At 40.0% G+C, this 15,023-nt stretch overlaps 2 protein-coding genes across 2 annotated transcripts in view; one reads left to right on the forward strand and one right to left on the reverse strand.

Annotated features, from left to right (window-relative positions):
- astn2 (astrotactin 2) overlaps nucleotides 1-15,023 on the reverse strand; it is a 294,590-nt gene that overhangs the window by 51,110 nt on the left and 228,457 nt on the right. The window contains exons 14-16 of the mRNA XM_079580868.1: nucleotides 8,252-8,376; nucleotides 6,709-6,813; nucleotides 4,808-4,987 (exon numbers count right to left, since the gene is read on the reverse strand). Of these exons, the coding sequence (XP_079436994.1) occupies nucleotides 4,808-4,987; nucleotides 6,709-6,813; nucleotides 8,252-8,376 (410 nt within the window). The remainder of the gene's footprint in view (nucleotides 1-4,807; nucleotides 4,988-6,708; nucleotides 6,814-8,251; nucleotides 8,377-15,023) is intronic.
- trim32 (tripartite motif containing 32) lies at nucleotides 232-3,361 on the forward strand. The gene is made up of 2 exons (XM_079581106.1): nucleotides 232-320; nucleotides 1,295-3,361. The coding sequence occupies exons 1-2, from the start codon at nucleotides 283-285 to the stop codon at nucleotides 3,339-3,341; spliced, it is 2,085 nt and encodes a 694-aa protein (XP_079437232.1). The 5' UTR covers nucleotides 232-282; the 3' UTR covers nucleotides 3,342-3,361.

Here is a 15,023-nt window from a genome sequence, read left to right on the forward strand (position 1 = left end):
GGAAACATATGTAGATCCACTCTGACATCTAGTGGTCAATATGATTGCAACGACCACTGAGTCTATTTTAAAATAATCGGATATTAAAAAAAACAAAACTATTTATATTATCTAGACTTTTGAACAATAGGAGGCAAGAGAATACCAATATTTAACGACCCAACAGATAATAACACTCATTGCTATGAAAGGTAGTGACGTAGGTTTGCGTAAGTGCGTGCGTAGCGTTGGCGTCGCTACACTGCGGTCACAAGCAGCTGCAGTGACAGACACAGCACGCCCATGTTTTCTGTCGTTGATCCAGCTAATATTCAGGAAAGGTAAAAAAACAAAAAAACAGACAGTGACATTAAGAAATATACGAGGTTTATGATGATGTATGATGTGAGTAAGATGTAGTCGTAGTCGTTGGCGTAAGTCCGCGTAATTGCTAAAAGTTGCCAGGGTTTGTACCAGCTGCTAACTCTTTGCTAGCTCCGGGGACAGGCTAACAGCTGCAGTGTAGTTTGTTTAGCTAAGTCAGGGGCCTGCAGAAGAGCCACTTCAAAACAAATGAAGGCTTTACGGAGCCTCAATACGAATGACAAATATTGTTGACATCATTTAGTTCATAAGTTAAGCAACACATGTAGCCTAATGTTAATTTGTCACTGCTTGTATTCTTCAGTTGAGATAGTTTTTTTTTTACAAGCACCAGGGTCAGCCTTTATCTTGTCCATAACTGTTGTAACCAAAAAGTATCACAGATGTCACTGTATTCTCTGGTGCTGCTGGTACTGGTTTCAAATCAGCAACCATCTCTCTTGCACCATGAGCTCAACAGTCTCGCTGGTTGTTCACCTGGTGCAGGAAGTTAAAATCCCATTCATATTTTGCATTCACGTTTAGAAAAACACAACATAAGCTAATTGGCTAGATGCCAGCTCATGGTCATAAAGCGCAACATTTTAAAGTGAAGGTTTATTGAAAAAATTATTAACTGAAAAGTTACAAGAGCATTTTGCCATGTTTTCAAGTATTTAGTGTTTTCTTTCTGGGAAAATTGCCACGCAATGTTTGGTAGTTGGCACATAGCTGATTGGCCTGCGTCATGCTTCTAAACTTTTAATATTTGAATATTTTGAAAAGTCAATGCAAGATATTAATGGGATTTTTACAACTGGCAAATGACCGGAAGTGGACAGGACTGTTGAGCTCTACTGCAACATATAGTAAACAATGTATTTAATATATTCTACAACTTCAAGCTATCTTACAACTTGCACCCAAGTAACAGTATATCTGTTCTCCATAGGTTCATTATGGCTGTGGAATATCCCCAACTGGAACCAGATTTAATGCGAGAGGTTTTTGAATGCCCCGTTTGCCTCGAAACGTATAACCAGGATCTGATGAGACCAAAACTCCTGCAGTGTGGACATACCGTGTGCCGGGGGTGTTTAGAGAAACTTTTAGCAAACACCATCAATGGAGTTCGTTGTCCATTTTGCAGTAAGTTCTCTAGAATGAGTAGCATTTCCCAATTGGCTGACAATCTCACAGTTCTGAAAATTTTGGATTGCACTACCTCATGTAGTGCAGCTGCTGCTGTTCTCATGTGCAAGTCCTGCTGCAGTCGACTGCCGCGACAATACTGTCACGAGTGTGCTATAGTTCTCTGTGAGCTGTGTAAAGCAGAAGGTCAAGTACACCAAGGCCATAATGTCGAACCAATCAGAGTAGCTGCTGAACAGCGGCGCAAAGAACTCGGTGCCAAACTTGAATCTCTGCGAGATGTCACGAGTGAAATTCAAAAGAAAAAGATAAGTATTGAAAATATTTCCAAAACATTGAAGTGTAAATACCGAGCAATGCAGCAGGAGTATGCCGCAGCTGAGCTCCGCCTTCAAGAGGAGCTCAGTCGATCTCGAAGGACATTCACAGTATCCTTGTCAGAACTGGAAAAGTCCAATGAGCAAGTTCTTGAAGAGCAGACTTATCTACTTAATATTGCAGAGGTTAAAGTTGTGTCACGCTGTGATTATCTGAGAATGCGGGTGAGGCAGAGTGACACTACTTTGCTTAAAGAGGATGGTGCTAACAGTGATGACGATGATGAAGAAGTGGATATTAGAAGCGGTTTGCCTACAACATTTAAATTACAAGAGCCCGAGCTGGTCTTAACAGAGCAGTCAAAGCCTGTAGATGTAGGAAGATTAGCTGCAAAAGCTTACATTGTCAGCATGGAAGATGAAGAAAGAACCTTAGACATGGGAGATGAGGTTCATGGAGCAGCTCGGGCCATAAGTGGGGCAGGGGGGCCTATACTAGATTTATACAGAGATATAGAGATGTCTGATGGTGTCGAGGGGGCTATATGTGGATCACCAGCAAACTTTAAATCAAAGTCTTTGGACACACCAGAACCACTTGGAGGAGCAAATAGTGAACTACCAGCCTGCCAGTTTGTGAAGAGAATGGGCTGCAAGGGAACACTGCCTGGCTTGTTTAATTTACCTGTGAGCATTTGTATAACACCACAGGGTGAGGTCTTAGTTGCGGACCGCGGCAATTACCGCATTCAGATTTTTAATCGCAAAGGTTTTCAGCGCGAAATTCGACGCAATGCCAGTAGTATAGACAACTTTGTTTTGAGCTTTCTAGGTGCTGACCTTCCTAATATCATCCCACTATCCATAGCTGTTACACTACAAGGTCTCATTGGGGTCATTGATAACTATGACAATTCTGTAAAAGTCTATACTATGGATGGACAATGTGTGGCTTGCCACAAGAACCAGCTCATCAAACCCTGGGGAATTGCAGCCATGCCATCAGGACAGTTCGTGGTGTCAGATGTGGAAGGTGGAAAACTGTGGTGCCTGGCAGTGGACCGTAGCATGGGTGTAGTCAGCTACACTCGCCTGTGTTCTGCTGTGCGCCCAAAGTTTGTGACATGTGATTCCAGTGGAACAGTTTATTTCACTCAAGGTTTGGCTCTTAATTTTGAGAAACGCCACAATGAGCCTCATCTTGAAGGGGGTTTTTCCATTGGGTCAGTGGGTTCAGATGGGCAGCTGGGTAAGCAATTCAGCCATTTTTTTTCAGAAACAGAGGACTTTCGTTGCATCACTGGAATGTGTGTGGATGCCAATGGGGATTTGTTGGTTACAGACAGTGGCCGAAAAGAAATTCTTCAGTTTCCTAAAGAAGGTGGGCACAAAATTCTTATCAAGGATGGACTAACCTATCCTGTTGGAGTGGCAACTACACAGAAAGGACAGTTGCTTGTTCTGGACTGTTGGGATCACTGTGTCAAAGTGTACACATACATGCATAGGAGGCACTCCTCCACATCATAATGGACCATGAACTTTTAATATTTTAGTGCTACTCACTTGCTATTTACAGGTGCATTTTCAGGACACGCATTGACCGTAGTTCTTTGAGCTTTTTAGTTCCCAGCTTGTGTTACTACAGCACAATACAGTAAGACGTCATCTGATTTTCTGTCAATGTTGGGTATACTTAGCTGCTGCTGTGTATAATGCATTAATGAACAAGTGTGGCTTGTCTTAAAATACAGGAAGATAGCAGCATATATTTATTTTAATACAAAAATCGTATATCAAGGTGGCTTCTTATGCACTTTACTACTGACACTCACTCTCTACTTTAGGGTTCAGGAGAACGTTTTATACTGTCAGCTCTTACCCTCAATGTTAATTAGGGTGGGCTGTTAATGTTTGCCATTTTCAGCATTCAAGGATATATATAATCTGCAATGTTTTTTTTATCAGGCTCGTGTTTTATTGGCATTTTAAAACTAGTCATGAAAGCGTAGCTTGATTAAAACTTGTCGTTTGGTACACAGATCCACACAAATAACTTGGTTAAAATTATTTCCCTAAATTATGGATGTGGGTGGATTTTTGTTTTTGAGACTTTTGACTCAACACAAAATGTATCCTTTTTTTTTCATTTCCTTAAGACTACTTTATAGTTTTTGTTTAAAGATTTAATCTTGTGTGGATTATTGCTAAAATAAGTATCCAGTACCCAGTATCACGAACCAAACCTTAGCAACTGACCACACCTCAGACTACACAGCAGCCGTAGTAGTAGTAGTAGTAGTAGTGCTAGCTATTGGTGTTATCAACACTGAAATAATTTCTGTTTGCTCTTGTTGACTAGGCTAAGTTATAAATGTAGGATAAGGGTTTTGGGTACATATTTCGAAGATAGATCGAAACTTGCACTAAGCAATATACAAGAAACTTCTGTGGACTAGTATAATCACAGTGTCACAGGGGACAATAACTGTTTACCTGGGGGGTTATCACCTTTTTTTGTGTGTGTGTCAAAAATGTTGCAACACAAAAAGTGTCTCTTAAGTGTCCTTTGGTCTGTGTGCTAAATACTTTGACGTCCAGAGATCTAACAGTTAAAATGTAATGTTGCAATATGTCACACTGTAAATCACACTTTCCATTCAGCTGGTATGTGTCTGTTTCATGTGGGTCCAAGCAATATTCTACAGTGTTTAAGTCAACTAATCTGAGTTCAATAAAAAACATTTCTAGTATCTTTGTTATCAATGTGTGAATTATAGTATTTACTTAACTGACATTTTCTCATCAATAGATGAAGCTGACAAAGCACAAAACAAACAGTTTTCTTGTTGCAGGTACTGTATCTTTAACACTATCCATTTAACAATGATACTGCCCTCTTCTGGCGCATTGTGTGTAGTACCAGAATTTACCATTAAAAGCTGCATACCATGAGCCTACAGTTTATAGCCAGTAAGGGACTTCACTGTGCTCACCTTTCTGGTACTGTAGCCAAAGCTGCTGCTGGGTCTTCATGCTGGGAAAGTAGATGGTGCAGCTGAGCTCTGAGCCGTACAAAGCTTCAGACACATAGTGGGTGCCAAAATGTTTGAAAAAAGCCAGGATCTCCTCTCTTGTGCTATCCGCTGATAGTGTCTTCAGTATCTTAGAAAAACCTGCCAAAGCAATTTTTGGTTATAAAAGTAGCAGTTTTAGTTATATGCATGTTAAATGTAACTTAAAAAGCCACTGGGAAAAACAAAACACACAGAAGTTGCTGGGTTATTCCCAAAAGCTAAATTGCCTTGTACTACATGTTGTTTGACTAATTATGTCATAGTTAACATCTAGTCATTATTCTATATTCTTGAATGTGTTTGTGATCTAGTATTTACAGTATGTATAGTGTACCCTCATGCAGGTTATCTGCATGATGTAGGCCGGGATTCTCAAACTTTTCAGGCTATGACCCCCAAAATCCCTCAACAACTCGGAACCCACTCAGTATAAAATGTAATTGGCATTTATAATAATTTAAGGGGAAACACATTTAAAATCTGGTTAAACAATGTTAGTTTAACGATATGCTGTTTTCAATCAAATTCAATGTCAGAAATGTAAAAAATATTTGCTTCTTGCGACCCCCACTCCCATGCCCAGTGGGGGCTGTACCTCACTTTCGGAACCACTGCTGTGGGCTACCCTAAATGAGGTAAATGAAATAAACATTGACTATACTAAGAATCTTCACTAGCCCAGGGATAACTCAATGCTGAACAAAAAAGACGTATGCTTCAATTACATATTATGTATACTTGAGTATACAGTATTTCCCCAACCTTTCCAAACATCGATCAGGCATGTAGGTAGTACAATTTTCAGTTACTTAACACACATTTTATGCATTCTATTTGATAAGTAAACTGCAGGTAAACTCTTATTTTATAGTAGGGAGACCGGGGCTGTTTGTCACGCGGGTTGGTTGTCACATTGTTTTTTATTGCCACACTCGGGGGCTCTGTGACTTGACATTATTATTGAACATCACGTTTAACATCCTGATTCTCCTGCTGTAGTACTTTTTCATTCACTCGAGAAACATTTAAAAGAGGAGAGGATTTGTCTTTTTTGGAGGTTTGGCCATTTTTTCAACTGCCTGATGTTTTTGTGTGAATGATGATTGAGCTTTCAAGCTAAAGTCATGTGAGAGCTAACTCAAACCTTTTGGCAGATGTTCAGCTGGGGCTGGTTGTCTCAGGTGGGTCAGGGGTTGTTTAATTATGTACCAAACTTATGTTAACCCCAAAAACACCATTAATAACAAAAGGCACAGGCCATCCCACTCATTGTGACAACCTGCTCCGTACACAGGGCACATTGTTGCAGACTGTATTTGACAGTTAACAAATATTAAATGCAATAAAAGATAACAAAAAGCAAGACCTAACGCCAGGGGTTTAAAGGAACAGGCCACCGTTTTTACATACTGAGATATGTTCTTGCCTGAGCTTTGACGAGTTGATTTGTACCTGTCTGGTCTTTGTGCATGCGCTCAGTCACGCAAAACGACCAGATGTTGTTAGCATTTGGCCTCTCCCAGTATATTCCTATAGCTCCAAATGGGGTGAAGTTAGAAGCGACCAATCTCTTCCATGGGCACAAAGACCAGACAGGTATGTATCAACTCGTCTAAGCTCTGGTAAGAACAAAACGGTGGCCTGTTCCTTAAAGCTTAATTTAATATACTGTGGCTCTTGTGGAATGTTGTGTTGAGCTGTGGACAATCAGCCCTGGTCTCCTCTAAGTAGTACATTTCAATATACTACTTTTAGGGAAGGGAATGGCCACAACATTATGCGTTATGTCTTACTGAATTGAAGAGATTTCATATCTTTACCTGAAGATAGGGTGATGGAGCTAAGTTTGACCTTGTACAGATTACTGCGTACTTTCCATTGTTGTGTCATTGGATAACCTGCAGCCTCAGTGAACTGAGCATCACCTGCAAAGAGAAGAAACGACCAAATTAAAGACAAATTGTATTGCAAAGACAGTTTCATATTTTGTGGGGTGTTTCTAATATGCAATAATCCACAGAGAAACACATTGTTTCATTTCTTCTGCTTCTTCTTATTTTTCATAAACACAAAACCCAACATTCCAACTGCTCCAGATCAATAGCAAGAGTCAATTAAATTTTTGACCTTATTGCCTTAGCAATCTTGGTGTTATGTCTGTGCAAAAAGGCTTTTATCAAGAAAGTATCTCACAATAGAAGTAAAAGACCAACTTTGAAGAAAAAAATATAAAGTACACTCTGGCTTTTTAACGCATCTCACTAGATAAGGTATATAATGTGGGCATGTCATTATCATAATAACCATAATTAATGGTGGATAGTAATGACAACAAGACAAGAAGACAGAATATAATGTCCAATGTGACAAGATAATATGAAATCGGATGTTCATTCACTGATAATGACAAGGATAATTGTTATGATCAATACAATAACTATTTATTATAATAATAATTATTATTATCATTTATTAACATCCCCTCCTGGAACCGCCACCTTAACGTGGTGGAGGGGTTTGAGCACCTGAATGATCCTGGGAGCTCTATTGTCGGGGGGTTCGTGCCCCTGGTAGGGTCTCCCATGAAAAACTGGTTCTAGGTGACGGGTCAGACAAAGAGCGGTTCAGAAGCCCCTTATGAGAGACCAACAGGCCTGTTTAATCGTGAGGCCGTCCTCCCGTGGACCCACCACCTGCAGGAGGAGCCATAAGGGGCTGGTGCAATGTGATTTGGGCAGCTCCAAACAGCTGCCCCCACAACCCGGAGACGGACAAGTGGAAGAAGATGGATGGATGGATGGATGGATGGATTTATTAACATGCTGTGAAAATAATGTGAAATGCAGCTAAAACCTCCTTGTTTTCCAGTCTGCCGATTGTATGTTGACAATTGTAACTACATTTGGATAAAAGTTAACTCACAAACATGCACAGGTGTATAGTTGTGTTTCGAAACTGATACAGAATACTCAGGAAGGATTGTTTATCTGATGTAAATGTAAAAGTAATTTTGAACTGTAACATCATCAAAATTTTGAGAAAAAAAAAGTTAACTGTTAAAATAAACTAAACCACTGCTATTAGGCTAATGGTAGGAGTAAAGGTGGTGTCTTTTCAATTACAGGTGGACCAGTTTGTCCACAGTCTTGTTTCGAGATGTGTGAGGGCTGTATCCAGTACAGTCAAGTTGGCATCTTCAGTTCAGCAATAGATGATTTTTTTTTTTAATGATTATGTAGGAGAAGTAAACACATAGCAAGCATTCACAGAAGTATAGTATATAGCTTGTAATTCCAAAAGGACCCAGGAAAAGGCACTTGTTGAGCATTCAGTGATGTTGCTGGTGCACTCTCATTCACCCACCCGTGAGCAGCTGTAGGTTGGGCAGGGGTTCGGATAAAACTCCTCGGCATTGCTCCTCCACCGGGAGGGGGATGACCATAAGACCGTCTGCCAGCTGTGGAAAGTCCTTGATGTAATTGTTGTCTCTGGGAAAAAGGGAAAATACATAGTTGAAAGTGAAATTGCGTGGTAAACACAGAAACAGACAAGAACGATTCCAAATGGGTGATTTCTTCTGAGGATTAAAAAGTTCATTCACCCATTTATTTCCTTATTCTGTGTCACAGTAATTCACTATTTTGACTGCAGTAAAAGAACTGATATTAAACATTTGTTAATCTACTTCAGCTTTAAAGCAAGTCTTGTTGTTTTGATTCACCCTTTCTTGAGTCTGAAGTATGACGTTTTTTATTTATTCATTGCAGATGTGCACTATAAGTTGGGCTGTAGTTCGACATCATGAGCTTACAGAATCACAAGGGCCCATCCTGTATAACTCCCACTGATTCCTATTGTGGGACAGACAATGGCGCGGAGCTTAGAGTTTATCTTTTCTAAAAAAAAAAAATACTATGACCCATGTGACAACGCTGGGGTAGGGATTGTTTTTGTACATCAGCAATAAAAAGTTGAAGCCTATGTTGGACAAGCTCTGGAGCACTGTGGAAGATGCGGCCGGACTGGGCGGGGCTTCCCACCCTTTTTGCCCTTTTAAGGAACAGGCTTCGTAGGAGGAGATTGCTTAGCCATATTAATTTCACAGGTCACACGCGATCATTACTATGAATGGGGCTGAATGGCTAATCATCAATCTCTTATATGTTACGGGACAGACTAATTGGGTTGGTTATGGGCATTGTGTATTGGATTTCAACAACAATGGGTAATCTTACTCTGCAACCTGGCTTCAGCATGATGAGGGAAAATAATAACACAAACTAATAAGACTTGATGAGATCATTCATGGTTTAGCACCAAAGTCTGACATGTTACAGGCGCATGAACCGGCCCTGAGAACTTCAGGGAGGGGTCTGCTGGTGGTTCCCAGAGTCAATAATAAACACGGTGAGGCTGCGTTTCAGTTTTATGCAGCTAAAGTCTGGAACAGTCTTCACGAGGATGTGTGACAGGCCACAACTCTAACAGTGTTCAAATCTAGGCTAAAAACAGTTCTTTTTACCCATGAATATATCTGCACTCTTGCCTTTTACTGTAATTAATACCATTTTTTGTTGATGTCTTATTTATTTGATCTGCTTTCTATGCAACTGTGAATCACTTTTTGAATTGCCTTGTGCATGAATTGTGCTCTGCAAATAAACCTGCCTTGCCAAAACTGCAGTGGCTATAGAGAAGTTGTCCGTTGTGGTGTTTATTGCCAATTGGCACAATATTGTCTGCAGAGGTTTAATCACCTTACAAGGGTTTTCAGTGGGAGCAATCCTCTGGTGAAAGCTGTCCTTATAATGTTCGCCAGGTTGGGTGGTGGTGTGGACCCCTGATTTAAAAGCTTTTTGGGAGTCCATTTTTCACACTTGAACATCAGTCATGATGGATGTCAAGCTGTGATACATGCATTCATGTGTGAAATAGTGAAACTACACAAAGTTAATATTAGTTTCCAGTGGTTTGCTCATCCCGATTCATTCACTGCTTGTGAGCTCATTTAATGTCTCATGTTCCATTTATTTTCTGTTTAGAATCTGGCTAGGTATTGTACATTCTACTATGCCACATTTTCAATTGGATTGAAGGTTTTTTTTTTTTTTTTGGGGGGGGGGGTTAAAAGCATGTACAGAGGTTGAAATAACACATTAAGCGAGAAGTAAACACCCTGACCACTAGATGCTGCTCTATCTCTATGTTTCATGCTCTAATAGAATGGAAGCTTATTTTGAAGCATCAGTGCGGCGTATGCTACGCTGTGCTCACTACAGGCCTCTGTGCTTCCGATTTGTTATGCTTGAGCCTGTGCAGAAGAATAAACAAGGGTCCTGCTGAGAGTGAGTCTGCACATGGATAAAAAAGAAAAGGAAAAAAGAAAAGCAAAACACTGGAAGCTGGGAGTGTGTCTATAATTGAAACAATTGCACAACAAGAACAACAGAAGCAGTAATGTGGATGTAGCAGTCTTCCACAGCTTAAGGTCAGGGGTGTGCCGTAGTGAGGGGAGCTCAGGCTGGTGTCAGGCAGGAAGTGATTACAGCTGACCGAGCGGAGGAAGATTACTTCAATACAAGGGAGTAGGAGAGGGGAGAAAGACCACAACAAAGGCCAATATACCACAGAGAAGGAGGGTTGGAGCCTCTCCCATCTACAGAAGACTAACACTAACCCCCCCCCCCCACGCAAACAATTTAGATTATATTTCTTATCACCAGTATATCAAATCCTGCCTCCTATGCTAGTCCATATTTGTCAAAGTAGAAACATCGTTGGAGGACATCGCACAACTGGAGAGTTTAGAATGACGAATAGTGGGCACATCTGAGGATGGACAGTGCTGCCGGCCTGAACCATTCTGAGAGAAACCAGGAGATCAAAGACTGGTATGTAGTAAGGTCAGTGTTCTGTTGTTGAAGGAAGATACAGGAAATGTGTTACATATGTGTTTTAATTGCTCTGCTAAAGACATAGAAAAGTGATGGGCACCCTCTCTCTAGAGATAAGACAGAGGGGAGAAAAACAAAATATGTCAAGATGGCATTATTGTGCAACCCACATGCCACTCATGCCAATGATGAATCATACAATGTTATTATTTGTTCATATCAGTCACTAATGCGTGCGTGCATGTGTGTGTGTGTGTGTGTGTGGAGGTATTTCACTTTTTAAGCTGTTTTACCTGAAGCTAGTTCCAGCTCAACTGTTTGTCGTAACTATGGAAACAGCTGCCAGTGATAACTGTTACCGGACTAACTGTGCGGTTATACGAAAAAAATATACGCCAATGTTTGTGGCTGTTAGCATACATTTAACATTAGCTAAAAACAGTATAAATATATATAAATAAGTGTAACAGCTGGTAAATACATCTAACTCACTGTGGTGTCCAAGTGTTTTAATGTGAACAATAACTCCAGCATAAAACCTGGTTTTAAAATTAGTTTACTATTGCTGCTAATCCCATGATGCCTAGCAATATGAAATCCCAGCTCTGAACTCTATAAAATGATATATGTATATGTATAGATGCCTTATTTCAATGATATAAAACATGGCGACGCTAGTGGAGGAGGGAAGTAGCTTGTAAGGTCTGAAAAGCGCCCAAACAATAAAAGTCATACTCAGGAAGAATAAATACTTTGTCCCGTAACGTATGACTTTCACACAATTTCTTTTGCGGAGAAGTAATGAATAAACAACAAACAAAAAAGTAATGAATGAGTATAATGAGTTAATGTGCCAACACTGACTGTGATTCAAAAAAGCAATTAAGTGTGAGCTGAGGACACACCAAGTCCAAGATGAGGCACTGAAATATTAAAACACCAAACAAGCCTAATACATGTCACTAAAAACTATCAGAGATGTAAACTGTGCCACGACTGTTCAAAGGTCGAGTCACATGGCAGAAGATGAACGAGTGGGATAGGCAGATCAGGTGACTGCTCGTGGCCAGTATTGATTAGGTTTGGGAGGTGATGCTGACAGTGGAGCAGTCTCTGATGGAGAATGCAGCACTAAAGTCATTATGCGAGTTTAGTTTGTGTTGGCCTCGCAGGTTATTTATAAGTCCCTATAGAAACAAGGCATGCAGTGTGCATGCCCCTTACACCAAGCAAAAAAAATCACACAAATAATAAGAATCATTAAAGCATCTCTTTACAACTTTATTTATTTTGTGAAGTAATAATAGGAAAAAAGTTTCAGTTCTTTTCATTACGCCATGTGTGTCTCCTAACATCTCAGCTCTGAGCTGAAAACAAAATCTGAAAAGAGTGTATTTAAATGTTCCTTTGGCAGCAGGTCTTCAGCAAAAAGGCACTACATTGAATTATAAAATGAAAAAGAAATGTAAACAAGAAGGATAATACGTTAAGTACAGTAATGATCCACTTTCGGGTCCAAACAGTTAAGAGTTCCACTGATCAACACAGCAAAAAACGCAACTTTATCTGAATCTCCTGTAACAGATAAAAGGCCAAAAATCGCTGTACACCTAATTTGAACAATATATTACGCCGTTTCTCCAGGTAAAATGCAGATGTTTTTCTATATACAATAGCCTTCGTTGTGTATGGGAAAAATAAGCGGATAATTAATGCCAGAAAAGCATTACTAGAGGAAATCCAGAGTAAATATAATATTTCTTTGTGGTCAGATATTTAAAAAGAGCCTTGTAGTCAGCTCTACAGCAGGTTAAAATCTGCTAAATCACATCAATTGTTAATTTTCTTTTAGGAGATTTCTTACAAAAACTGTATTTCTCCCATAGAGTTGTATTGGCCCTGCCCTCCACCTGACATTATGACATCATCACATCTAAATCGTGAACGCCACCTATTGCTGGGTTTCAGGTGACATCACAGCGTTCTAAAGGCCTATAATATTGAATGAGGTGGGGGGCAGGTAAAATTATTTGTTTTTTGAGGACATTTTTGGTCTTGTACAAAGAGATCACGGACCCAGTCAATGATATTAATGATCATATTTGTAATTCATACATTCTTTTTTAGATACGACTTGTGAAAGTGTAATGCTGTTAATAGGAAAAACTGGCTCCTGCCCCCCACTGGGTAGTGTGACATCATAACATTCTGGAATCTGAAAACAACACGTTCTAGAATGTGATGTCATAATATCAGGTCCAATTGCTGGGTTGCAGGTTCGAGAATATGATGATGTCACCGGACAGACAAATGATCATTAATATCAGTCACTGGGTCCAATATCTCTCTGTACAAAACAAAAAATAAAGACAAAATAATGTTTCCTCTATATAACAGTATAGGCCTTTAGAACGCTGTGATGTCACCTGCAACCCAGCAATACAGGAGTCAATACAACTCTTTGGGGGAAATACAGCTTTTGTAAGAAATCTCCAAAACCAAAATGTCCAAATGTTGAACCTCATCAGTATTTGTTTGTGATTGGATTCAGAAACCTGACATCTTATTTTTATGGCTTAATGTCTTTTTTACTGTAAGAAAAAAACACACACACACACACACACACACACACACACAAATAAAATACATTTTCTGAATAATAAATAATGGAGGGCTGGGACTTTTGTGGGGTTTAGAGCTTCATCAGCTCATTGGTTTCAGCGATGGTTGATGTGGGGATCGCTCTGTTATACAGGCTATATGAAATGTTAATGTGCAGCATGCAAACAAATTTGTTTTCTTTGTACAAAAATTCAAATGTGGTTATTCTAGAGAGTGGTTTGAGATCCCTGGCACCAAGCAGTGCTCCACAGTCTGTTAATATTCTCTTATAAAAGGTGGTGAGAAAATTCTTTAGTGGATTGTACATCTTTACATCAGTGCATCTAATAGAGCAGGGCAGACTACAAAGGGCGGTGATCGTTCTTTTGTGGTGAACAAATCAAGGGCAGCGCCATCTGACTATTGTCAATTCAACATAAAAAAGAATTTAACAGGCAATCAAAGCTCACAACAAAGATTCACCTTCAGCGATCAGAGCTGAGACAAACAGCCCATCCCGTATGTCAGCCATGACAACCAGAGATTAAAAAGCAGAAATCACAGAGTCGCTTCAAAGGCGAACAAGCACAAAGGCCAATGTGGGAGGACCTTGGGACTTCTTTATTAACATGTGCTTTCTACTCACTGCGCCTTAGGGAGTCATGCATGTGGAGAATTACATGAGGTGGCAGTAGTCTCATTACTCGAGGAGACCATAAGGCGCTGCCATGTGATAGTCATTTTATTTGTGCGGCTGTAATCTGACACAGTGAGCGTGAGTGGACATAGAAATACTGTGTTTCAATATGTTCATATAGGTCTGAAGGATTAAAACTGACCACAGTGCACACAAGCAAAATAGTGGCATTTGTCAAATAGCAGAAAAGCGAAAGACAAGAATTCGAAACCAGATTACAAAATGACAAGGACACCCACCAGCGGTTCTCTCGAAACTCCATTAATCAAGAGCAAAAGCATGAAGCTCTTAATTCACTGATTTATGTCGGCCCCAAATTCCCAGACAGTGGAGTTTATCCCTGAGTGAGAAAGTGAAGCAGCTGTAGTTCCTTTTGTTATATAGGCTCTTTGTTAGCCTGGGCCTGTGAGCAGACTCTTTATATTGTGTAGCTGTGTGTTCCGTAATGCTGCATATGCTCATTTTTCACCCTCCAGTCTTTTATTGATTCACCCGCTGCTGCACATGCACGAGATTTTATCAGGCTAGCACCAGTCAGCTAGAGGCTAATTACAGACACAAAATCATTCCAAAGTTCCTCATTGGTCCTGAAGTGGGATATACCGTACAGGATATAGAAGTTCCACAGTGTTGAGACAAAGCCAGAGGAGCCAATGTGTAAATGAATGTAGATACATGTGAGTATGTATGTGTAATAGCAGAGGCATAAAAAGGACAAGTGGATGGGATGTTCAGTCAATACTAATTACTCTTTTATTTCAGAGATGAATGATCCTTTTAGTTGCAGAAAGCGTTGGAGAATATGCTGGAGCTCGCGCTCTTTACATTAGTAGAAGTGAGGCTAGCGCTGTAATGTGTTGGGGGAAAAAACTCAATTGATTTCGGACAAATGAAATTCATTGGCATTTTTTTGTTTAACTGTTTTTGCTAAAAAAAACAAAAC

This window comes from Gobius niger, assembly GCF_951799975.1.
Source record: "Gobius niger genome assembly, chromosome: 2".
NCBI classification, from domain to species: domain Eukaryota; kingdom Metazoa; phylum Chordata; class Actinopteri; order Gobiiformes; family Gobiidae; genus Gobius; species Gobius niger.